This window comes from Bos grunniens, chromosome 20 (genome assembly GCF_055505025.1).
Source record: "Bos grunniens cultivar Pamir isolate PY7600 chromosome 20, Bosgru_T2T1.0, whole genome shotgun sequence".
NCBI lineage: Eukaryota > Metazoa > Chordata > Mammalia > Artiodactyla > Bovidae > Bos > Bos grunniens.
Genome location: NC_141184.1, coordinates 33,885,888 through 33,911,760, shown reverse-complemented (window position 1 = coordinate 33,911,760; position 25,873 = coordinate 33,885,888). Strand labels below are relative to the sequence as shown.

General features: G+C 38.6%; 1 protein-coding gene across 7 annotated transcripts in view; it reads left to right on the top strand.

Annotated features, from left to right (window-relative positions):
• The window catches only part of RANBP3L (RAN binding protein 3 like), a 322,025-nt gene that overhangs the window by 276,347 nt on the left and 19,805 nt on the right, over positions 1-25,873 (top strand). For all 7 annotated transcript variants that reach the window (XR_015148652.1, XR_015148653.1, XR_015148654.1 and 4 more), the window contains 4 exons: positions 18,075-18,133; positions 18,805-18,844; positions 19,345-19,422; positions 25,124-25,195. Coding sequence is in view for 2 of the 7 variants with exons in the window: in XM_086361437.1 (XP_086217563.1) it covers positions 18,075-18,133; positions 18,805-18,844; positions 19,345-19,422; positions 25,124-25,195 (249 nt within the window). In the remaining 5 variants the exon portion in view is untranslated. The remainder of the gene's footprint in view (positions 1-18,074; positions 18,134-18,804; positions 18,845-19,344; positions 19,423-25,123; positions 25,196-25,873) is intronic.

The window sequence follows — 25,873 nt, the reverse complement described above, 5'->3', positions numbered from 1 at the left end:
AAAGTTATTTCTTTGAAAATATTAATACAGCTAATAAAATCCTAACTAGATTTACCAATAAAAAAGAGACAAAAACATATCGGGAATGATATGGAGTGTCCTTATAGGTCCTTCAAATATTAGAAGGATAATAAGGGAATATTATAAACAACACCGTGCCAAAAAGATGCAGAAAAAACATAATCAAAATTCAACATCATGTAAAAATTTTTAAAGGATTTGGAATGGAAAGGAACTTTCTCAACCAAATAAAGAACTTTACAAAAACCAACAGCTAACATCATACTTTTAAGAGAAAGGCTGAACACCTTCCTGCTAAGACCAGAAGAAAACAAAGATACCCATTGTAATCCCTACTACTCAGCATCATACTGAAGGTCCTAGAGAGTGTACTAAGCTAAAAAGAAAACAAAGGCTTACATATTGGAAAGAAAGAGATAAAACATTTTTTATTCACAGACAAGTGATAGTCCATGTAGAAAAATCCTCGGGAATCTACCTCTACCCCCCAAAATACTAGAATAAATGACTTCACGAGGTCACAGGATAACAGGATAAAAGTCAGTATTTCTATATATTAGCCAAGAATAATTGGCTAAAAAAGGAATAATTGGCTAAGTTGCAAAGAGATGAAATTGCAGGTAAAGATTTGTGCATGTGTGTTTTTATAAGCCGAGAATGGATGAGACATATGCCAGTGCCACAGACTATAAGACCACAAGACCAACTTTGTTATAGGGACCTTCATTCTCAATCTTTGGCATTATGTGCCATTTTTCTTTTTGAAAATTGAGTAAGCTAAAATTAATTAGTAGAAGTGATTGTTTTGATACTGTGGTGAAACAAAATGGGTTTAGAGGGATTTGTGGAAAACAAACTTAAAGATCAGGAAAGAAAAAGAGAAAACAAATTTTACCCAAAAAAGACCATAATAGATGCAGCAAACTTCTTTCTATAATTGTGAACATTTCTCACGTTTTAAGGCTGAAGCTCAAGATGTAGTTCGTTACCTTGCTTGCATGACTCCACTTATATGAGGTACCTAGTGTAGTCAGATCCACAGAATCAGAAAGTAGAACAGTGGTTACCAAAGGCTGGTGGGGGCACTGGAATGGGGACTTTGCGTTTAACAGATATGGAATCTCAATTTGGGGTGCTGAAAAATTTCTTGAGATGTATGGTGGTGATAATAATATATTTTGAAAATACCTAATGCCACTGAACTGTATTTAAAATGACTAAGATGGTAAAATTTATGCTATGTATATTTTCCCACCATAAAAATGCTTTAAAAAAAGATGTCACATAATTATAATATTTCGTCTGATCCTTTTGTCTTGACTTGTCATAATAGCTCAATGATCATAAAAGCTTGAAGGAAAGAAAATGAATACATGTAAAGGATTGTTCTCAGTTTTGTTTTTTTTTTTTAAGACTTTTGCAAATCATATTCATTTGAAAAGTGGGAGGTTTTTCTCCTGTGATCTTCTTTAGCACGAGGATCAAATGTTTCTGGGAAGGTTTACAAATTGCTACCTGGCCTTGACTTCTCTCAAACTTGTTCTGATACAGTACAGTGAGACCTTGAGTGCTGAACCACCCACAGGCAGCCCAGTATCCCTGCTCCATTTCTGTGCCCGAGGGGTCACAGGGCACTTCAGTTCTCACCAGCGGAAGGTGAAGGTGAATGCTGACCTCGGGGGATGCTTCTGCCAGTTCCCAGGAGGAGAATGGGGTCGGGGACTTCCAGGTTTGTGAGCAGGCTGGCAGCTCTGCTCCTTTCTTCTTGTTAGGCCTCCGAGGTCTTGTTCTCAGTGGAATAAGATCCATTTATTCCTGTGAAACGGGAAACAACGAGCCTTTTCTCCTGCTAGCTCAAAGGCTCAGGGCAAAGAGACGTACGTTTAAGGAAAAGACTTTGGGAATTGTAAGAAGTAGCAGTCAAGCCTCTCTATCCAGTCTTAGAGTCCATGGGGGAATTTAAAAATAGGGTGCTTCTGTACTGAAAAGGAACAGCTTCAGTTTATCTAGATTCAATCTATGCAGTGGCATTTCAGCCATGTTGACTATTAGTAGTCTTTGTAAAGAGTGATTTAATTACTACTAATATGATATTTTGTGTCAAAATCACCTATTCAATTTTAGCAGTGCAGAGAACACTAGAGAATTACTTAAAATTAACAGACACCATTTTAAACCTGTATAGTATTTATCTTCAATGTGGCATGAAACCCAGATTATATTTCCATTCCCTCCTTCCTCAGTAAAATGGAGAGACCCACTTCTAACATATGGAAGCATTTTCACACTGCAAGTTATTCTGAGGGGAAAATATGTGATTTATAAATGCTGTCAAATGCAATATGTATTTCCAAATGGCACTGAGTGGACTAGGAACATTGCAGGACACATTCTGCATCTTTATTACCCCAAGGGCAAAAAGGAAGGAAGGGTGGAGAGGAAGAGCCAGCAGCCCTTTCCGGCCTTGTCAATCCAGAGGGCGCACATTTGCTGCTGACAAACATATTCACGTCATTGAAGATGACAGGTAACCTGATCACAAAAGCTTACTTAGTCTATATTCTCTATGTAATATTTATAGATAAAATAACACCTTCAAATTATGGAGAAATTGGGTATGTTTTGCCAAAAGTAATGTATTCTTCTGAGTCATTTTTGCCAGTGGCTGAAAATAAAGTATTGACATGGAGGTTTTAAATTGCTAGGCTTACCATGCCATTTGCCTGCCCATATTCTCGAACAAACCTTTTAAAAGTCAGAATACAAACAGAAAATGGTAAGAGTAAGTGAAGCATCTTGCATGTTTACAGATGGCAAAACAGAAGTGCAGGAAGATACACATAGTCTGGGATGATAGATCGACCTGTTGCATAAAGACTACAGAAGCAGGAGGGCTACTGCAGCCCAGGTACATCACAGCATCAGAAGGAAAACTGTGAAGCAGACATTTAACTAAGCCAAGAGGGAGCCTTCCTTAGAGGAAAAACCGTGAGGTTTGGAGTCGGCTCTCATGTATTTTGGGGCTTCCTGGGTGATGCTAGTAGTAAAGAACTTGCCTGCCAATGCAGGAGACATAAGAGACCCAAGTTCAATCCCTGGGTCAGAAAGATTCCCTGGAAGAGGGCATGGCAACCCACTCCAGTATTCTTGCCTGGAGAAGTCCATGGACAGAGGAGCCTGTGGGCTACAGTCCATAGGGTTGCAAAGAGTCGGACACGACTGAAGTGGCTTAGCACGCACACACACTCATGTGTTTTAGTCTAAGATTTCTGAGTACTAGCTGTGTGACCTTGTGTACATTTTGTAATTCTGAAACCTTAGTTCTCTCATGATCCAAGGGTCTAATAACTTACCTCTTGAGGGTTGTATCATGAAAGAGCTGCAGTTTACTGAGCATTTCTCACATGCCAGGTACTGGGCTTAGCATTTTACCTACATTACCTCATTTAATCCTTACAACTTTGTCAAGTCTTACTATCCCTATTTAATTACAGATGAGTAAATTTGGGCTCAGAGGGTCAAATGACCTGCCTTAGCTCACACAGTTAGTTGAGGAGATGGAAATTTAATTCAGTCTGGTTTTTGGCAAAGTTTAGGTTTTTAAAATACACTTCCTGCCACCAGAAGTCATTTACTTAGTCACCAAAGATTAATATACTTAAAAATGTTTTTTAACAGGTGAAGTGTGATGCAAACATACGTTTTCACATTACACATATGCATAAAAGAAGCACCATGGGAGATCAGCAAGGTCTAACTTTTAGGTCATGTAAAGCTAAATATTTCAAAAGGCAAAAGGTTAAAAAATAGTCATGATATGCAAAAGCATGCCATATGGTACTGTTTTAAGAAGAAAGAAAAAGAAATAATTCAAAGAGTCATATTTTGACAGTGAAACAATAGTAAAATTTAATGGAGTATGCTGTGTAGGCTGTTGAAAACATCTGTTGGAAAACAAGAAGGTCTTCGTGCAACCATTCAACTCACTGATCACTCCCCAGTATAAAGCACACTGCACATGACGACCATGTCTTTTGGGATCCATTACAGAACCCTCAAAAATGTAAAGCCAGTTTCCTCCGTCATCACTGTATTTTGATCAACAGTGATATTGCCAGATGCTCTGTATCAAATGACCTAATGAATGTTCTCTGTTTTTTAAAATCTGTGAACTTCCATATTTATAATGACATTATGCATGCATGCTCAGTTGTGTCCAAGTCTTTGTGACCCAATGGACTATAACCTGCCAGGATCCTCTGTCCAGGCAAGAATTCTGGAGTGGTTTGCCATTTCCTTCTCCAGGGGATCTTCCGACCCAGGGATGGGTCTTGTGTCTCCCACATCTTCTGCACTGCAGATGGATCCTTTACCAGGGAAGCCTTATAATGACAATAGTGAAGTAAATGATTTTAAGAAATGAGAATTTGCCTTCAACTGAATTGTTTCTGCTGCAAATCTCCATATTCTAAAATGCAAATGAAACCAAGTTGCTGGCCATAGCCCACTGTCACATATAACTGGATTATAAACTAAGCAGAATGATTTGGTGTTGAGGTTGGGGTGAGGTGTTTCAGGGCCTTGGGCCTACCTCCAGAAGGGTAGTAAGGTCTCTGTGTGATACAATCTCTGGTTCTTTTTGGTTCTGGCTCATATCAGATACTTTATTTTTATGTCTTGGTTTTTCAAAACCGATCTGTGTCTATATTTAGACCAACATACAAACCAGGCAACAGGAGAATGGGGCAGCAGAGGATGAGATGGTTAGATAGCACCACCAACAGGGTGGACATGAGTTTGAACAAACTCCGGGAGATAGTGAAGGACAGGAAAGCCTAGCGTGCTGCAGTCCATGGGGTCCCAAAAAGTCAAACATGACTTAGTGACTGAACAACGGCAACAACACAAACCAGTGGAGAAAAGAGTCTAAAGTCTTTGGAATTTACAATGAATGAATCTCTTGAAGATTAGCAGCATAAAAGCAGATGAATTCAGAAAGTGGGATGGATTTGACAAAGTTCTTGGTGGTAATGGTTGTTTTCAGTGGGTTGAGAGAGAGTTTTCTCATCTTCTTCTCCAATGTCCTTTTTAGAATGCCCCATTCTGAAAATGAGTCATTCATCAGCGTGGTATTGATGAGAAAAAGAATAGCTTCCTTTGTTTTATTCCTTTTTCTCAAGTGTGTGCTCACAATGAATCAAAAAGTGTTAGATTTCTTAGAGCAGGCAGTTTATAACTCCATTTCCAACAAAAATCTAGAATAGTTCAAAAAATTCACAACTGGGTTGAAAAGAGCCAGTATTTTCTCCTTTTACTTGATATAATAATATACTCAGATGTTTAGTCATGTCTGTCTCTTTGTGACCCCATAGACTGTAGCCTGCCAGGCTCCTCTGTTGATGGATTCTCCAGGCAAGAATATTGGAGTAGGTAGCCATTTCCTTCTAAAGAGGATCTTCCGTACCCAGGGATCAAACCTGGGTTTCCTGCATTGCAGGTGGATTCTTTACCAACTGAGCCACCAGGGAAGCTCCCTTTTACTTCACATACTGTATTTATTACAACATGCTTGCATTCATAGTACACAATTGATTATAACTTTAGCAGGGACGACCAGGCTGGAATTGTTTCAATAGCATCCATTTCTCTTGCGTCTCAAGTTGAGCTGGTGCTTTGTGAGGTTTGGCTTGGCAATTTCAGGTATGAACCGCCTGTTTCCCTCTGGGGTCCTGATTATTTTACCTTCAAGTCAGTCAGTACAAAGCATCTGATAAAGAAGAATCAAGAGTGTCCTATCATAGTTAACAATGACTGTGGCTTTACCATTCCCTTTTGTAAAGACATATTTTAAAAAATATTTTGCTAGGTAATTTGTTATTCAGTTCATGGCTTTTGCATTTTTACAGAGTTCCTCTGTAGATAGCTAGAGGTAAGTACAGAATGTCTCATGACAAAGTTTCATTGTGAATTGGCACAGATTCCTTTTTCTTTTGGGGCTGTAAGTTGTCATTTGTTCAAACTATCTTATAATAATTTATTTAATATTTATAGATTTGAAGCTTTTTTAAAATCAAGATTGTGATTCAGACTTTCTACACCTCTTCTTCCTGAGGTTCCATACAGAGATTAAGATCACCTGCCATAATTTATCTTTATTCTACAAGATATTTTTATAGTTGAGACTTCAGATGTTTTAAATTCCTGTTGAAAAATCTTTGACAAAATGATTTTAATGTAGTTTACCCTTATGGCAGAAAGTGAAGAGGAACTCAAAAGCCTCTTGATGAAGGTGAAAGTGGAGAGTGAAAAAGTTGGCTTAAAGCTCAACATTCAGAAAACGAAGATCATGGCATCCGGTCCCATCACTTCATGGGAAATAGATGGGGAAACAGTGGAAACAGTGTCAGACTTTATTTTTGGGGGCTCCAAAATCACTGCAGATGGTGACTGCCGCCATGAAATTAAAAGACGCTTACTCCTTGGAAGGAAAGTTATGACCAACCTAGATAGCATATTCAAAAGCAGAGACATTACTTTGCCAACAAAGGTTCATCTAGTCAAGGCTATGGTTTTTCCTGTAGTCATGTATGGATGTGAGAGTTGGACTGTGAAGAAGGCTGAGCGCCAAAGAATTGATGCTTTTGAACTGTGGTGTTGGAGAAGACTCTTGAGAGTCCCTTGGACTGCAAGGAGATCCAACCAGTCCATTCTAAAGGAGATCAGCCCTGGGATTTCTTTGGAGGGAATGATGCTAAAGCTGAAACTCCAGTACTTTGGCCACCTCATGCAAAGAGTTGACTCATTGGAAAAGACTCTGATGCTGGGAGGGACTGGGGGCAAGAGAAGAAGGGGATGACAGGATGAGATGGCTGGATGGCATCACTGACTCGATGGACATGAGTCTGGGTGAACTCTGGGAGTTGGTGATGGACAGGGAGGCCTGGCGTGCTGCGATTCATGGGGTCGCGAAGAGTTGGACATGACTGAGCGACTGATCTGATCTGATGCTTTCAGGCTAAATTTTTTCTTTGCAGAAATAAGCATTTTAACATTTGGGACATTTAATAAACCCAAGCCAAAATATTTTCTAAACAAAAATTTCCTTTACTCAGATTTCAGACATATTATTAAAACAGAAGAGAGAAAATGCATCAGAGAGGAAATCATTCATTGTTTCAAGCAGAATATCTGAATGACTGATTTCAATATCCTAACTACAGACATTTCTTTTTAGGTCTTCAGTAGCCCTTGACTTCATCTTACACTGAATCAAAATAATCATAGTATGTGGTTTGAGTAGTAATTATTTTCTCATTCATTGTCAGGTTATTCAAAATGTCTGGAGCTTTAGTCACTAAACCTCTTGTAGGACTTGTAGACTCCCAAGAGACTCCACTTCCATCTTCCTAGATTTGGTCTCAGTGGGCAGACACCTAGAGGTGCTCAAGAGGACTTTTCTTCAAACATGAGCACAAACCAGCTGTGGATTTTGTAAAAATGCAGATTCTGAGGCAGGAGGTCTGGAATGGGGCCCAAGAGCCCGCATTTCTAACAAGTCCCCGGCCAATGTTGCTGTCTGTATGGCCCACACTGTGACGAGCAAGGACCTCTAAAACTATGGACCACGACCATGGCCTAAATTCTGAAACTTCCTGATATTAAAAAAAAACAATTGGAGTGCAACAAGGAGAAGTGAGAAGAAAACCAGGGATAAGAATAAGGTATTCTCAACATGTTATTTTTGGAATAACATTGATGAGATTTGTATAAAGTATAAAAACCTAGGCATATAAACCTACTGATTTTTATTTTACTTGAAAAAATGAATTACCATTAGCAGCAGACAGGGGTATGAATACACATTTATATCATGGCAAAAGGTATAATAAGTATGACTGAGTGATCAGATTGTTACTACTTCTCTTCCATGGCTCTTATAAAAAAAAAAAAAAAAAAAAAGAATAAGGTAATAAGTGAAAGGAAAAGGAAAGAACTTTGAGGAACAATGAGAAAATTTCCCCAGAGTTAACAGGGTAGCTAGGTGACGGCGGTGTCATAGGACTGGAGGGGAGGAGGGCAGGGAAGCTAACCTTGAGTGTCTTCTGTGCAATCTGTGCTCTGACATATTACCATATGTTCAGGCATGCCTGTATACATATGGATGTATACACTTGGGTATATGTAGGTGGTTTAGTCACTCAGTCATGTCCGACTCTTGCGACTTCACAGACTGTAGTCTGCCAGGCTCCTCTGTTCATGGGATTTCCCAGGCAAAAATACTGGAGTGGGTTGCCATTTCCTTCTCCCAGGGATCCTCCCAACCTAGGGATCTAATCCGAATCTCCTGCTTTGCAGGCGGATTCTTTACTGACTGAGCCACCAGGGAAGCAGATATGTGTAGAGATGTGTGTGTATATGGCAGATGGATGGACAGAAATTCTGCCTTGCTCCAAAAAGGTTTGAAGAAGCTGTTCCAGGTAGTCACACAGGCACACATTGCTTCACTCTTCATTCATAACAACCCTTTGAAAATATATACCAAGAGAGATGATAGAGCTAAGCCGTGTGAAAGTGAAGTCGTTCAGTCATGTCCAACTCTTTGCGAACCCATGGACTGTAGCCTACCAGGCTCCTCCACCCATGGGATTTTCAAGGCAAGAGCATTGGAGTGGGTTGCCATTTTCTTCTCCAGGGGACCTTCCCGACTCAGGGATCAAACCCTGGTCTTCTGCACTGTAGGCAGACGCTTTTACCATCTGAGCCACCAGGGAAGTCCTTTTTTTTAAAGCACATCTCTAGGATTATCTGACTTCATAACTCCAAAATCCATGCTTTGAGCAGTTGAGAGAGCCAGACATGAGTAAAAGAGAAGAGGACAGTGACATAAAAGATAGTACTGGAGCTTGGGGTGAGACTGTGCACAGGAGAAGAAATGAGAAAAGAGGATGTGGCAGAGACACATGGGAAGATCCAGGAAGAAAAGGAGAGGAAAATGCAGGGCCCCAGTCCAAGTGGATAATTCCCCTAGTAGCAATTAGTGGCGACCTATTTGGCAATGCCCAGTCCTCCCAGGGGTATTGTTGCCACTGTCTTTCCTGCCGAGATTGTTTCCACAACCTTTTCGGCCCTAGTTGCATTAGCCTGGTTCTATTGGCACCCCACTCCAGTACTCTTGCCTGGAAAATCCCATGGACGGAGGAGCCTGGTAGGCTGCAGTAGATGGGATAGCTACGAGTCAGACACGAACTATGAGTCGGACACGAACTGAGCGACTTCACTTTCTCTTTTCACTTCCATGCATTGGAGGAGGAAATGGCAACCCACTCCAGTGTTCTTGCCTAGAGAATTCCAGGGATGGGGGAGCCTGGTGGGCTGCCGTCTATGGGGTCACACAGAGTTGGGCACGACTGAAGCGACTTAGCAGCAGCAGCATCCAATCTGGAAAACTGAATTTTCACCTTAACTATTCTAAACTACCAAGCAAGATGAAGCAGTCTGCCAGATTCTAGGTGGGTGAAGCTGTATAGCAGAAACCTGGGGCCCCTGGAGCTGCCTGCCCCCGTGCCCACTGGGATTCTCAGCCAAAGGCACTCTGTTCTGCCTCTTCCTTCTCTTTCAGATCTGCTTTTGGCTCAGTGGATACTTTCAAACCTCCTTCTTCGAGATGACTGAAAATCCTCCACTTACTTTTCTACATGAAATAGCTTTGTCAGAGTCGCTCAGTCGTGCCCGACTCTTTGCGACCCCATGGACTGTAGCCTACCAGGCTCCTCCATCCATGGGATTCTCCAGAACCCAGGAGTGGGTTGCCATTTCCTTTTCCAGGGGATCTTCCCAACCCAGGGATCGAAGCCAGGTCTCCCGCATTGGAGGCAGACGCTTTAACCTCTGAGCCACCAGAGAAGCCCTTTTGTCAGAGACTGCTGCTGCTGCTAAGTCACTTCAGTCGTGTCCAATTCTGTGCGACCCTGTAGATGGCAGTCCACCAGGCTCCACCGTCCCTGTGATTCTCCAGGCAAGAACACTGGAGTAGGTTGCTATTTCCTTCTCCATGTCAGAGACTGAGTGCTAATTAAATATATTGGGGGGAAAAATGTAGAAAGAAGACCTTACAACTCACCCAAAATTTTGGGGAAAATGATGGTACACATTAGAATGGGGAGAAAAGGAATGTATATTTACTGTTAACACTCACCATATATTACCTTAGAATCCTGAAGAACAAAGTTCCCTCATTAGGCATCATGCACAAGATTGCATTCTTGTTTGGAGATGTGAAGGAGTGTTTTGAACGGAGGTGAAGGACAAATACATAAAATACCTTTCAATAGATTAGACAGCTTTATGAAGAGCAGATCTTTAGTCATTCAGAGGTTTTTATTGCACTCTGAACCCAGTGAATCCGTCTTGCTCACACCTTTATTTCCATATATTTCTATGCAAAGAACAGTTAGATCCAAGAAATAAGATACTGGATGCTTGTTAAGCAATATAACTCAATAAGAATTCTATCATTGGTCAGGAGCTTGAGAATTGTCCTTCAATCATGGGTGTTTGACACTATGGTAGAAAAAAATTAATTTTTAAATTTAGTTTTTCTTTTTCCAAAGTTATATATATATATATTCATGTGGTTTAAGGAACCAAATAGTCCTACAAGACTTTTCTAGAAAAAAAAATTGCAATCTCCTCCTTGCTCCTTTCTCTGCCTTTTTTCTGGGTCCCCGAAGTAACAGCATCCAACTCACAGCCATCTTTTGTATTAACCTCCATATAACCAGGGCTTTTCTGATAACTCCGTTGGTAGAGAATCTGCCTGCAATGCAGGAGACCCCACTTCAATTCCTGGGTTGGGAAGATACCCTGGAGAAGGCATAGGCTATCCATTCTAGTATTCTTGGGCTTCCCTTGTGGCTCAACTGGTAAAGAATCTGCCCGCAAGGTGGGAGACATGGGTTTGATCCCTGGGTTGGGAAGATCCCCTGGAGAAGGGAAAGGCTACCCACTCCAGTATTCTGGCCTATAACCAAGTACCAGGCATTTAGTTCTACCTCTTTATATTTATACATCTATTTTTAATACCTCTTTTTAAAATTTTAATACCTCTTTATATTTATGTTAAAGTGCTAGTGGTTTGAAACTATGGAAGAATTTAGGTTCCTTTCATAGATTTCTCTGACCCCTTCAACTACTACCACCAACACATGTACACTTTTCATTCCTCCATCTTCCCAAAATCATTATATTAGAAGTTTGATTACATCAATATTCAGTATTCACATCACTGTAACCGTGTAATATATTTTGATTACTTTTCTTTTACTGCTCAACTTTTTGTTTTCTCTGGATTTAATAATTGTGTCATCATTTTGTTTTGTTTTCTTAGTTCTCCACGTACTAGTTGCCAGTCAATCCCCAAACTTTCTTCAAATGATATAAATATCATTTCAAAATATTCAGTTACTTGAGATATTCAATTGCTTTTAGCTCCATCTTTTTGGAGACTTCTTTTCTAGCATTGCTTCAGGGACCTCCCCCACTGTGGACTGATTTTTCTCTGCCATTGGTGTACTGTGGTCGTTCTGGGCTATCCTCTCGCCATTTTCCTAGAGGTTGCCTTCATCTCTTTTTGAGTTGGTGCCCCTGTTTCTTGGTTCCTTAGTTTACCAGCTCTTTCTGGTAAAGCACCTCCTTTGGAGGCATCTCCTTTGGAGACCGGGTGTATATGGAATACATATTTTGAGAGCTTACTGTTGGAAATGTTTTTATCATGTCATTACACTTAATCAATACTTTGTATTAGCACATAGTTTTAGATTGGAAATCTTTTCAGAGTGTTAAAAGCATTGCTCCTTTGGTTTCTTATTTTAAAATTTTTTATTGGAATATAGTTGCTTTACAATGTTGTGTTAGTTTCTGCTGTACAGCAAAGTGAATCAGCTGTGCATCTACATATATCCCCTGCTTTTAAAATTTCCTTCCCATTTAGGTCACCACAGAGCATTGAGTAGAGTTCCCTGTGCCGCATAGTAGGTTCTCACTAGTTACCTATTTTATACATAGTATCAAGTGTTTCTCTGGAGAAGAGAATGGCAACCCACTCCAGTATTCTTGCCTGGAGAATCCCCTGGACAGAGGGGCCTGGGGGCTACAGTCCATGGGGTCACAAAGAGTCGGACATGACTAGCGACTAACACCACTACTGCCAAGCGTTTATATGTCAATCCCAGTCGACCAGTTCCTCCCATCCTCCTGCCTTTTCCCTTTGGTATTCATACATATTCCTACATCTGTGTCTCTATTTCTGCTTTGTAAATAAAATCATCGATACCAATTTTTTACAGGATTGTTGTTGTGACTCCGAAAGTCATTCTGACACCTGACTCTTTGTATGTGACTTTACTCCCTTCTCCGTGCCAATAAGACCTTCTCTTTGTAGTGTTCTAAGATTTCATAGGTATTGTTCTGTCTTCATGTATTGTTCTAAGTATTGTATTGGCTCTTTCAAACTGGAAACTTAGGTCTTTTGATTTGGGGGAATTTTAACGATTTATTTGTTGATGATTTCATCCCATCTTTTTCCTCTATTCTCTTTCTCTAGAGCTTCTATTAGGTATTGAAGTGGTTCTTGGATTGATCATCTGAGTTTTCTTATATATTCTCATATTTTTCATTTCTGTTCTTGTGCTCTGCGATCTGGGGTATTTACACAATTATATTCTCCAAATCTATTGATTTTTTAAGTCGGTATTGATTCTTTTGATACATATTTTAAAGTCTAAATTTCTAAAAGCTTATTCTTGCTCTGTGTTGCTTTTTCTAAAAAAATAGTATTCTGATTTTGCTTCATGGATGTTTCATATTTGTGAAAATATTAATTATATGCATATTACACCTATAATTTAAAAATATATATTATGTATGAAAATAAATTATATACATATAATTTTATAAAATATACCTTAAGCTCTCTGTCTAGTCTTTTCCCTCCAATTTCCTTTCCTCCTGTTCACTCAATCACTGAATTTTTGTGTCTGGTGGTGCTTGATTACCTGCTTGTATTTAAGAAAGGGGCGCTCACTAAAAAGCTCATTGGTGGCTATGTGCACTTGAATTGGGGACTCATCATCTGGTTTGATCTTTCACCAATAAATCCCCTTGTCAGTATCTTTTGTTCCTCTTCTTTGGGGTTAGTCAGACCCTCCAGAGAAGAATCTTATAATTTCCTGACTAAAGGAAGTAAACCTGGCTGCTACCGTTCTGTGAGATGAGTAGAGAGTACTCAGAACTTTAATATTTTGTATGCATGATAGGCAGAATAACAGCCCCCTAAAGATGTCAATATCCTAATGCCCAGAACCTATAAATGTGTACCTTATATGGCAAAAGAAACCCAGTGGATGTTAAGGATCTGAGATGGGGGGATTATCTTAGATGATTTGCATAGGCACACTGTCATCACAAAGGTCATCATAGGACAAAGAAGGAGGTGACTGTCAGAGTCACAGAAGGAGATACGACAGTAGAAGCAGACGTTGGAGTGATGCAGGGCCACAGGTCAAGATATGAGGCGGCCTCTAGAAGCTAGAAAAGGAAAGGACATGGAGTCTTTCCCGAACTTTCCCGAACAGAAGGAACACAAACCTGCTGGCCCAGTGTAGACTTCTGGCCTCCAGAACTTTAAGATTATAAATTTGTATTGTTTTCAAGAACTAGGAGTGTCCTAATTTGCTATAGCAACAGCAGGAAACTAACAGAGTATGTAAACTTTCACCTAATGCCCATCTTTTCATTATAGAACCTCCACTTTAAGCTTTGTCTGCTGTTTCATCTTTTCTAGGGAGGAACCCCTGAATCTTCTGCTTGAGTGAGAGGGAGACAGTTGCTTGGTTCTCAAATAGACAAAACTACTTCCTATTTTCAGCCAATTTTCACTTCTGCTTCCAGAAATATTCAATGATACCCATCCTTGGACTTTTAGTGGCTCTGTGGGGACTCAGCCAGCTTGCTTCTTTAGTAGTCCCACAGCTGGCTTAAGGGTATCACTTATTCTTCTACTTTATAGCTTCCAAAATTCTGTCACTATTATTTGCCTTCAGTTTTCCTTGTCTTTGTGGTACCTCTCCTCCCTGCTCTCTGGTTCCCCAACCAAAAAAATTTACCCAAGCCTTTATTATTGTTTCATTGTGATTTCTGACATAGTAGAGATACATATGCATGATCAGTCAACATTGACAAGGTTAAAAAAATGTAAGTGCTATGATTTTATACTGATTTTTCCCTGGTGTGGTACTGGATGGTATGTATTATACACTGAGAACATAACATTGTGTTGGTAGAGTTGTAGGTATGTTAGTATGACCTGTGAGAGCTAAGAAAATGGATTTATGGGAGGGCACTCTGGGTTTAAAGGCTTTTCTCACTTACTACTAGTGTGACTTTGAGCAAGTGGCTTAACGGAACCTCAGTTTCTTCATCTGAAAGTATCTGGAAACATGGTAGAAATCACATTTAATCCATAAATAAATTTAAAGAATTAATTTAGACAAGGTGACAGATAAACGTGCTTGGCCACAGTATTCCTCCATTGTGGAACAGAAATACAAGTGAACTGAGATCGACTAAGTTACATAGATGGTACTTTCTGTGCCCCTCCTGAATGTAACAGGCTTCCCAGAGGGCTCAGTGATAAAGAATCTGCCTGCCAAGCAGGAGATGCGGGTTCGATCCCTGAGTCAGGAAGATCCCTTGGAGCAGGAAGTGGCAACCCACTCCAGTATTCTTGCCTGGAGAATTTCATGGACAGAGGAGCCTGGCAGACTACACAGCTCATGGGATCGAAAGGGGTTGGAGACAACTTTGAGACTAAACCATCACACTTCTGCATTACCAGTACTTAGTACAACATTTGTGGGATGAATGAATGTCTTCTCTTAATGAAGCATTTTAGAAAACAACAACGAATATAGGCATTCTTTAAATGCTACATGAACCTTAAAACAGGCAAAACAAAATTTTGTTAAATCTTTAAAATTTTTCTTCCCCATCTCCTTATTTTCATTCTCTTTAACAGAAGACTGTATTTTAAACTTTTATTCTATTTTCCTGAAAAAATCATGGATGTGAGATTAAGAAAGAGATAAAGAGCAATCTTGTCAGTTCTCCTCTAGAATTTGGACTAGCCTCCTAGATTCCTTATTCCTCTCCCTCACTCCCTTCCCCCTCTGAGCCATTTTCCACACAGCAGGCAGAGTGATCTTCAAAAACAAAATACATATCAGAGTGAATCACTCCTCCACTTAAAATCTCTTATTGGCTTTCTGTCTTTCTTGGAATAAAAACAAAACTCCTTGGCACAAACTGCAAGGCTTTTCAAAATTCCATTTTCATCTTCAGACTCATCTTATACCAGTGTCCTCTCTCTCTTGCCTTGCAAAGTGTCTTGAATAAGTGGATTAATGAACAAGTGATCAATGAACACATTAGAAATAAAAAAGGATACAATTTAAAATATACCACTTTAAGGACCGTGATCTTATTTTCAAGTTTTCCTATTGGGTCAGTTTAGAAAATTGCTGTGAATCTAACAGCTTGATAAGTGTTTACTTTTAACTTTGTCTTTGGAGTCAAAGGACTGCCTTGGGAGAGGGGAAGAGAATCTAGATGGGAGAGGAGATAATTAACCTCCTTTCTAACTAATAGATAACTAACTAACAGGTAACTTTCTAACAGGTAACTAACCTGCTTTCTAACTAATGAGCTGGACAGTGTTAGGGAGAGAAGATGGCTACAGTAAGGCTAATAACCTTTCAGATAGACAATGTGTATCTAGTAAAAAAAAAAGAAATATATATATATATATATAATCAATAAATATTTGTTGATCTGATGAATAAAAATTGCCTTCCTACTTTACCATATGCCCTCCAAACTACAAGTAACCCAGTATAATTTCCTACTTAATGCTGCCACTGTAGATCACTTCTGCCTGTTTTTAGTTTTTTTTTTTTTCTTTTGGATAGAGGAAAAGTCAACTTATTATTTGTTTAGAGTTAGGTCAAGTCATACTACTTTAAGGATGACTATCCTAAGTCCAATTTAGAAGAGGCCCACTTAGTATTCCAGTTTATAAGTATTCCACTACACATTCACAAAAACTATTTTCTTTCAAAGTCATTAGAGATCTCACTTCTTCAATCCAATGTAATGGCTGAAAAAGGACCCTGTTCTAAGAAAGAAGGAAGACTTGAGCTACAGTTTAATCTAGATGGCAATGCCAGTGTGTTGTGAGCATTTTCTGCTGCGGTTCACTTGGCTGCACGGGCAGACAGCACGGAAGCACGTGTATAAAGAAGGTGAAGCTTATCTCGCTGGACTGAAAGAAGGTGCTCAAGTTCACAGGGGCCCAGGAGCTGGCAGTGGGTGGTCTGGCAGAGTTTTGACACACTATTATGGGATAAGATTGTGGGTAACTGGAGAGTCCCTTTCTGGCATATAAAAGATACAATTATCTGGTAGTTCCTCGAAGTTCTTCAGCTAGACTTCTATTTATTCAGCCAGTGATGGAAAATTACCTCAGCTTCTATACCGGGACAACACATCAGTAATGGCTGCGGGAAGTCTAAAATGAGAAAACTTCTGAGATCATATTTAGGCTTATCCAGAAAGTGCAGTCATAAGTTAGCCTGTCAGCTGTGAGTTTTGGAATCAGGATTGGTGTCATGCCATGTATTGAATATCCTTTTTTTCAGGTTTTTTGGGGTCTTGTCAAAATCTAAGTAATTATATCTAAAAATCCATTTAATTTTCACATAAGTACTGTTATAATCTTTTTTTGGGGGGATGAGGGGAGGGAAAAACTAAAGGTACAGGCATATTTTTTCCAAAAGTATATTGTCAATTACATGTGGAAATTATATTTGAACACATTCTTCCCTAACTCCAGAGCCCAAGCTTTTTACAACTATATAATCTTCCCTATGAATTTTAGAGTGCTGATATTTAATGCAGTCATCACTCATTTATGCCCTAGAGTGAATGAGTTCCTTTCTAGCATTACCTAAGATAGGAAAATACGAAAGATTAATAAGGTTGGAAGGGCTGAAGACAAAATACTTACTTTACAACACTGTTTAAAACTGATTCTTAGTCTAAATATTGAAAACATGACTTAGTATATATCTACTCTAGTCAAGGAAATATGAGTTAATTCTGGATCATTTAAGTATATCTATACCATTTATGAATTTGAACTGTGGTGTTGGAGAAGACTCTTGAGAGTCCCTTGGACTGCAAGGAGATCCAACCAGTCCATTCTGAAGATCAGCCCTGGGATTTCTTTGGAAGGAATGATGCTAAGGCTGAAACTCCAGTACTTTGGCCACCTCATGCGAAGAGTTGACTCATTGGAAAAAACTCTGATGCTGGGAGGGATTGGGGGCAGGAGGAGAAGGGGACGACAGAGGATGAGATGGCTGGATGGCATCACTGACTCGATGGACGTGAGTCTGAGTGAACTCTGGGAGTTGGTGTTGGACTGGGAGGCCTGGCGTGCTGTGATTCATGGTTTCGCAAAGAGTTGGACACGACTGAGAGACTGATCTGATCTGATCTCTGATACCATTTATATTTGAGATCCAACCCAAGTAGAAGCACTATTTTCACGTGTGATTTTTCATCCTTTGAAATTTTTTATTTAAAAAGTTAAAAAATTTTTTTATTTCATTGTTTATTTTGAAAGTGTTAGTCACTGTGTCATGATGAGTTTCTAAATGCAGGTAATTATATTTTGTTTTCCTTAAACACTTAAAGGATGTTCTTTTAATGGAGTGATCTATTTATGGAAACATATTACTTTCCCCAAGTATTTCCTTCTGTAATTAACTGTTAAAATCATTTGTAAATATGCCAATTAAACCATTCATATAAAACAGTTTGGAGTTTACCCAAAGGCAGGGAAAAATACAAAACCAAAATATCTTCAAGTATTTTTAGTTGGTGTTAGAAATGTCGGTGTGTTGTTTGATTTCTTGCATGTTCTTTTTCTTTTACAGAAAAATCTGTCATTGCTCAACCAATATTTGTTTTTGAAAAGAGAGAACAAACTTTTAAGGTAAGGTCAAGTTACTTTTCTTTGTTTGATTTTTACTTTGACAAAGAAGACTGTATTTTGAGAAGCTAGCTGTACTAAATTATATCAATGCTGCATAAATTTATTCTTTTTCACATAGCAAGAGTTGTAACTGAGAATATTTACATAGTAGGGATTTACTAGTAGCAATTTGGCTGAAATGGGAAGCCAGAGACCTTATCCTGAAACTATGGATAACATAATATTTACCAAAATTATCTGTTTTTTTGGAGTGACTGGGAAGGGGGAGGGACTGAAAGAGATTAGAAGAGTTAGGGCTCATGATGGGTCCTGACCATTGACCTAGCTTAAAATGGATATAAAATAAGTTCAAAACTGCAATAATGATTCAAAAGAAATCTTAAGGACTCCATTTGCTTTTTTCAGCCTCATACTAAAAGCACTTGCTTTGAAAGACATGATAGTATTAGTAGCTTAACTAGTATTTTCTTGTTACTCATTATTGCTTATGGAGACAACTTATCCTGCTAACCCCCAAAACTAAAGAAAAACCCAACCCTTAGTGAGCCGCTTTTCCTAGCCTAGCTGAAAAGACCTGGCTTTTGAGAACTCTCTTATGAAGTGATAGGGTGGAAATGTGATTTGAAAATAGCAAACACTCAGCTCTCATTGGCACCTTTGTTTCCTTCCAGAGACCTGCAGATGACATCCTATATGAAGCAGCAGAACGTGGTAATGACTTGTATCCTATATTTCAAAAGCAATCTTTTTATCAAGAAACAAGTAGGCAAAAACATTTTGGCATGTGGCACAGACTATATCAAATCTAATCATTTTTCTTGTTTTTAAGCACACAGATAGACTGGCTTTTGTTTTGAAAGATGACATATAGGTCCCTGAGAATATTATGTTAGCAATACTAAAAGCCTATGACTCTCCACTGCTTGTCCTCCAACCTTCCAAAAACATTCTCTATACAATTTCAGAATTTATATGTAATTTTTTGTCAAAGCAACTTGTTTCTAACTGTTTCACAGCAGGATGATATGCCTGTCAGTTTATAATGACCAAGCTATTAACCCCAATATTTAAAACTGAGTTTCAGGAATTAACATATTGTCAAACAATGATATATCTAGAGAAAAGAAAATTATATTTCTCCTCTCATATCATGGATTGAAACTAATTTGTTATTGCAATCAATTTTACCCTTCACATTGAATTTCTTACAGAATGCAATGAGTTTTCAAGAAAGCGTGTCCGGGCTTCATCTTTTACTTGGCATACTACAGATTCTCAGAACCAAGGAGGTAGGTATAGTCTGGGCTGTTGAGTGTTCACTGCTATGTGTACTCTGAGTGTGATACTACTAGGAAATTTTCAGACAGGTAATGTTTAAAAATATATCCATTGGATGGTGTTTCTAATATATTGTTATGTGAAAACAGCAGTCTATAAAATACAGTGAGTTATGATTTAAAATTTAACTTATCAACATTGGAAAAAAAACCAAAAGGACATAAGCCACAGTGTTAACAATGGTTATCTTAGATAAAATGGGATTACAAGTTATTTGAACACCCCCTCCCTTTGTATTTTGCTGTGTTCCCAAAGTTTCTGCATTACAGAAACTAGCTACAGAATTAGCTTTACAATTAGGGCAATCTGCTATTTCCTTCTAAGTAAGCCTCTCCTTAAACATATGTCTGCCTTTTAAAAAGACACTTTTTCTAAGAGCTTTATCATATGCTGTGTTTTGAATAAATCAGTAACTCAGTTTGCCTCTCTACACTCCAAGCATTCTGGTGACTCCTTTTATGATGGATCACAGGCCCTCTTCTTGCCATGCAGCTGTTTATACGCATGTCTGTCTCCTCCACTGAGAGCTCCTTGAGGTCATCTTCATGCCTGACAGAGGGTCTCATACATGATGAGCATGCAAATATTTACTAAACTGATACCATCCTCACCAGAGGCACACTATTTTTAATCAATAAAGATGCAAAGATTTTTCTTAACTGATGACAAAGAAAATTTTCCAAAACAGCAAAAATCCAAATGAAAAGATAAACAAAACCCTATTGACTTCAGTTTGCAATCTGTTTTTAGCATCATCCTTGTCCCAGAAGTGACTAACATTGTCATCCTTCACGGACCTCCCAGCCTTCCCTCCTTCTGGGCCAGATAATAAAGAACTTCTTAGAACCTCAAGTCTGACACTCTGACTTTTCAAGATCCATTCTCATTCATGATAGGCTTTCTTTTTCAGCTACTGTAAAACATTGACATTTTAGTGGCAAATAAAATAGGGGTCTTAGCAAAGTATGCATGGATGCGTCCAAAAACATTCTCTGTACAATTTCAGAATTTGTATATAATTTTTTTTCAAAGCCACTTGTCAAAGACATCTGAATTCTAGCCCCACAAATCCACACAGTAGATCTGTTTTATTTTGGTAGAAAATTTAAACTTTATAATGTTCTTTAGGATTTCATGTCTATGATAGCATTCTTTTATATAATACAGCCCTCTAAAATAACTTGCTTTATTTTTCTTATTATTGTCCATCTGTATGGTTTATAGTATTTGTAGTACTCAAATATATAATGATGCTTAGATTCTCATTCTAAATTTTATGCTTTAAATTTATACTCTAAAGTATAGGATATCATTCCTTTTGAATTTTTCACTAATTAAAATATTACTTCTTTTTATTTAAATTTTAATGCTTTGCTAAGTAAAACTATTTTATCATAATAAAATATTTGAAATGATTGAAACATGCTCTATGTCAAGATTATGATTTTTTTGTGTGTCTTTTTTTGAAAGTATGCAGTTCAGAAGCATTAAGTATATTCACATTTTTCTACAACCTATTTAATCTTTACATTAAAAAAAAAAACCACCCTTAGTAACAAATTCAAATAGCACCTGAAGGTATAAAATGAAAAATTAAAGTCTCTTTGTCATTAGTTCCAAAAGAAATATGATTTGTAGTCTTGCATATTTTTGTTTTTACTGAACAACAAACTGCTTTTTCCAAGTTAAGCTTACCCACAAGAAATAGAAAATGTGAACTATTCACTTTCTTTTAATGGATTCTACCCAGGAATCATGTGAAACTAATGAATTTATATTCTTATTAACAATGCCAAGTGTGACTGGGAATCAATATGTCAGACACCCTTCAGATATAGAAGAGATAGGTCCTAGTTCAATAAGCCCCATCTGTACCTGCCTGACAAGTTATAGACATTAAGAGGAATAGGGGTTCTAATACCAGAGGATTTGTTTTGGTGTTATTTGTGCATAAAGCAAAGAGATGACTTTAAATTATCTGGATAATCGCTTCAATTCATTTTCTAAAAATCAGACACACATATGAAAAGGATGAATAAAATATTACCAAGCACCGTCACATTCTATGTTGTGCAGAATGTTGGTGGTGTTGGAAGGAGACAAATGGTATAATTAAATGGTTCATTCAGTGTTATTTTCCACTTATAAAGATCATGCGTGTGTGTGTGTGTGTGTGTGCTCAGTCGCTCAGTTACATCCGATTCTTTGTGACCCCATGGACTGTAGCCTCCCAGGGAGGCCTTCATTGGGATTTTTCAGGGAAGAATGCTGGAGTGGGTTGCCATTTCCTTCTCCAGGGGATCTTTCTGACCCAGGGATTAAATTCGTGTCTCCTGGGTCTCCTGCACTGATAGGTGGATTCTTTACTAGTGAGCCACCTGAGAAGCAATAAAGATCATAAAAACCATGTAACAGAACTTTGAATTAGAGAAGCAATTGTACCCCAACATATATAATGTTATAACACTTCAAAAAAGCAATTCTTATTCTTTTTTCATCTCCATTAATCCAATTCTCAAAGGCTGCTATCTTTGCAATTTGCCTCCAAGAGGTGATCTCTTTGAGATTTGTAGTACAGGCATAGCTTGTTTTATTGAGCTTCACAGATATTACATTTTTTACAAATTGAAAGTTTGTGGCAACCACACCTCAAGCAAGTCTATGGGCTTCATTTTCTAAAAGCATTTGCTAATTTTGTGTCTCTGTGTCACATTTTGGTAATTCTTGCAATATTTCAAAATTTTCAGTATTATTATACTTTTTATGGTGATCTGTGATCAGTGATCTTAGATGTTACTATTATAATAGTAATTTGGGGGGCACTTTAAACTACTCTCATGTAGGATGGCAAATTTAATAAATGTGTGTGTTCTGACTGCTCTACCAGCTAGTCCCTTCCCCTATCTCTCTCACTGTCTTCAGGACTCCCTATTCTATGAGATAAAACAATACTGAAATTAGGCCAATCAATAGCCTTACAGTGGCCTCTAAGTATTCAAGTGAAAGAAAGAGTTGCATGTCTCTCACTTTAAATCAAAAGTTAGAAATGATTAAGTTTAGTGAAGAAAGAATGTCTAAAGCCAAGATAGGTCAAAAGCTAGGGCTCCTGCACCAAATGGTTAGCAAACATGTAAATGCCAAGGAAAACTCCCCAAAGGACATTGAAAATGCTACTCCACTGAACACATGAATGATAAGAAGGTGAAACAGACTTATTGCTGATATGAAGGAAGATCTAGTGGTCTGGATAGAAGATCAAACCAGGCACAATATTTCCTCAAGCCAAAGCCTAATCCAGAGCAAGGCCTTGACTCTTTTCAAGGCTGAGAGAGGTGAGGAAGCTGCAGAAGAAAAGTCTGAAGCTAGCAGAGGCTGGTTCATGCGGTTTAAAGAAAGAAGCTGTCTCTATGACATCATAGTACAAGGAGAAGCAGCAAGTAGACGCTGTGGCAAGTTATCCAGACGATCTAGCTAAGATCACTAAAGAAGGTGGCTAAGCTAAACCACAGATTTTCAACGTAGATGGAACAACTTTATACTGAAAGAAGATGCCATCTAGCACTTTCATAGCTAGAAAGGAGAAGTCAATGCTTGACTTCAAAGTTTCAAAGGATATGCTGACTCTCTTGTTAGGGACTAATGCAGCTGGAGACTTTGAATAGAAGCCAGTGCTTATTTACCATTCTGAAAATTTAGGGCCACTAAGAATTATGATAAATCTACTCTGTGTGCTCTATAAAGGGAACTACAAAGCCTGGATGTTAGCACATCTGTTTACAACATGATTTGATGAGTACTTTAACCCCACCGTTGCAAGCCATTGCTCAGAAAAAGATTTCTTTCAAAATATTACTGTTCATTGACAATGTATCTGGTCACCCAAGAGTTCTGATGGAGATGTACAGTGAGACTAATGTTGTTTTCATGCCGGCTAACACAACATTTGACCTTCCCAGGTAGCTCAGTGGTCAGTAAAGAATCTGCCTGCCAATACAGGAGACATAGGAGATACAGGTTCAGTCCCTGGATTGGGAAGGTCTCCTGGAGGAGGAAATGGCAACCCACCCCAGTATTCTTGCCTGGGAAATCCCACGGACAGAGAAACCTGGCAAGCTACAGTCCATGGGGTCCCTAAGAGTGGACATGTCTGATCAACTGAGCATAGACAGAGACAGAACACAACATTTATTCTGCAGCCCATGGATCAAGGATTCATTTTGACTTTCAAGTCTAATTATTTAATAAGTACATTTTGTAAGCTTTTAGCTGCCATAGAGAGTGATTCCTCTGATGGACCTGGACAAAGGCACTTGAAAACCTGGAAAGGATTCACCGTTCTCGACACCACTAAGAACATTTACGATTCATGGAAAGAGGTCAAAATATCAACATTAACAGGAATTTAAAAGAAGTTGATTACAGTCCTTACAGATGAGTTTGAGGTGTTCAGGACTTTAGCGAAGGAAGTAACTGCAGATGTGGTGGAAATAGAAAGAGGACTAGAATTAGAAGCGGAGCCTGAATATGTGACTGAATTGCTGCTATCTCAGGATGAAACCTGACAGATGAGGAGTTGCTTCTTATGGACGAGTAAAGAAAGTTGTTACCTGAGACAGAATCTACTGGTGAAGGTGATGTAAAGACTGTTGAAATGACACAAGGGCTTTAGAATGTTACATAAACGTAATATTCATAAGGCAGGAGGGCTTGAGAGGATTGACTCTAATTTTGAAAGAAGTTCTGTGAGTAAAATTTTATCAACCAGCACTGCATGCTACAGTGAAATCATTCATGAAAGGAAAAGTCAATTGATGATGAAAACTTCATTGTTATTTTAAGAAGCTGCCACAGCCATCCCAGCCTTCAGCAATCACCACCCAGATCAATCAGCAGCCATTGACATCAAAGCAAGACTCTCCACCAGCAGAAACATTATGACTTGCTGAAGGCTCAGATGACGTTTAGCATTTTCAGTGATAAGGCATTTTTAAATGTAGGTATATTGTTTTTCATAGCAATAAAGTATTTTAAATTAAATTACATATATTGCTATTGCACACTTAATAGACTACGGTATAGTGTAAATGTAACTTTTATATGCGCTGGGAAACCAATGAAGTGAGTGTCTGACTCAATTTACTGACAGTCACTTTATCACAGTGGTCTGGAACACAATCAGCAACATCTCTTTGGTATGCCTATAATTCTATTCTTGCAGCCAAGACCACAGTCTTAACCCATCAGTTCACGTTGATAACGTAGCATAATGGTCATCTTTACTTTTCTCTTCAGGTATCATTAAAGAGTGGGGAAGGAACAGAATTTATTAACAGTTTTGTAACATTCTATAAGAAATATATATTAATGCACATAGATGGTTCACTATCAATTCAGATTTTATTATCTGTAGAATTTCTCTCAATACTCGATTTCATGATTCTGAAGAAAACTGTCTATTTCATTAGTGATCTAATTTTCACTTATTTTCTGAGAGTAAAAATCGTAGCAAAACTCATTTTGCTTTTACACTTTTTAGTAGAATCAGCACTTGCATGATTAGTGCCAACAGCGACATCTACTGGTAAGTTCAGTACAATACTGTGAAAACAGTAGAAACTGACATGTTTAAAATTTTCTAAATATTTTTTACAGTGAAGAAAAACAATGTTTTTATGACATCAAACTCTGTGCAAAGGAATGCCGATCTGAACAGTGCAGAACAATGTATGTAGCTTCCTTTATTACGTGAAACTTGAAGAAATTTTATGTTTTACCATCCATGTCTTACTGTGTATGTGCGTGCATGGTGGTAGGGTTGAGTGACAAAACATGAAGGAATGTATTTAGTAAGCAAAGTCCCATGATCAAATTGAAAGTGAACGTACAAGTTGCTCTGTCGTGTCTGACTCTGCAACCCTATGGACTGTGGCCCATGCAATGTTCCAGGCCAGAATACTGGGGTGGGTAGCCTTTCCCTTCTCCAGGGGATCTTCCCAACCCAGGGATTGAACCAGGTCTATTGGGTAAAAGCTAGGCAGCAAGACAGTAGTAGGCAACTCACTGGCTATTTTGACTTTGATTAGTTGACATTATGGAGAAGGAAATGGCAACCCACTACAGTATTCTTGCCTAGAGAATCCCATGGACAGAAGAGCCTGGTGGGCTGCTGTCCATAGGGTCACACAGAGTCAGACACGACTGAAGCGACTTAGCATGCATGCGTGCATTGGAGAAGGAAATGGCAACCCACTCCAGTATTCTTGCCTGGAGAATCCCAGGGACAGAGGAGCCTGATGGTCTGCCGTGTATGGGGTTGCAAGAGTCAGACATGACTGAAGCGACTTAGCAGCAACAGCGGCAGTTGACATTAACCCTTCATTTAATTATGACTTTAGAAAGTAA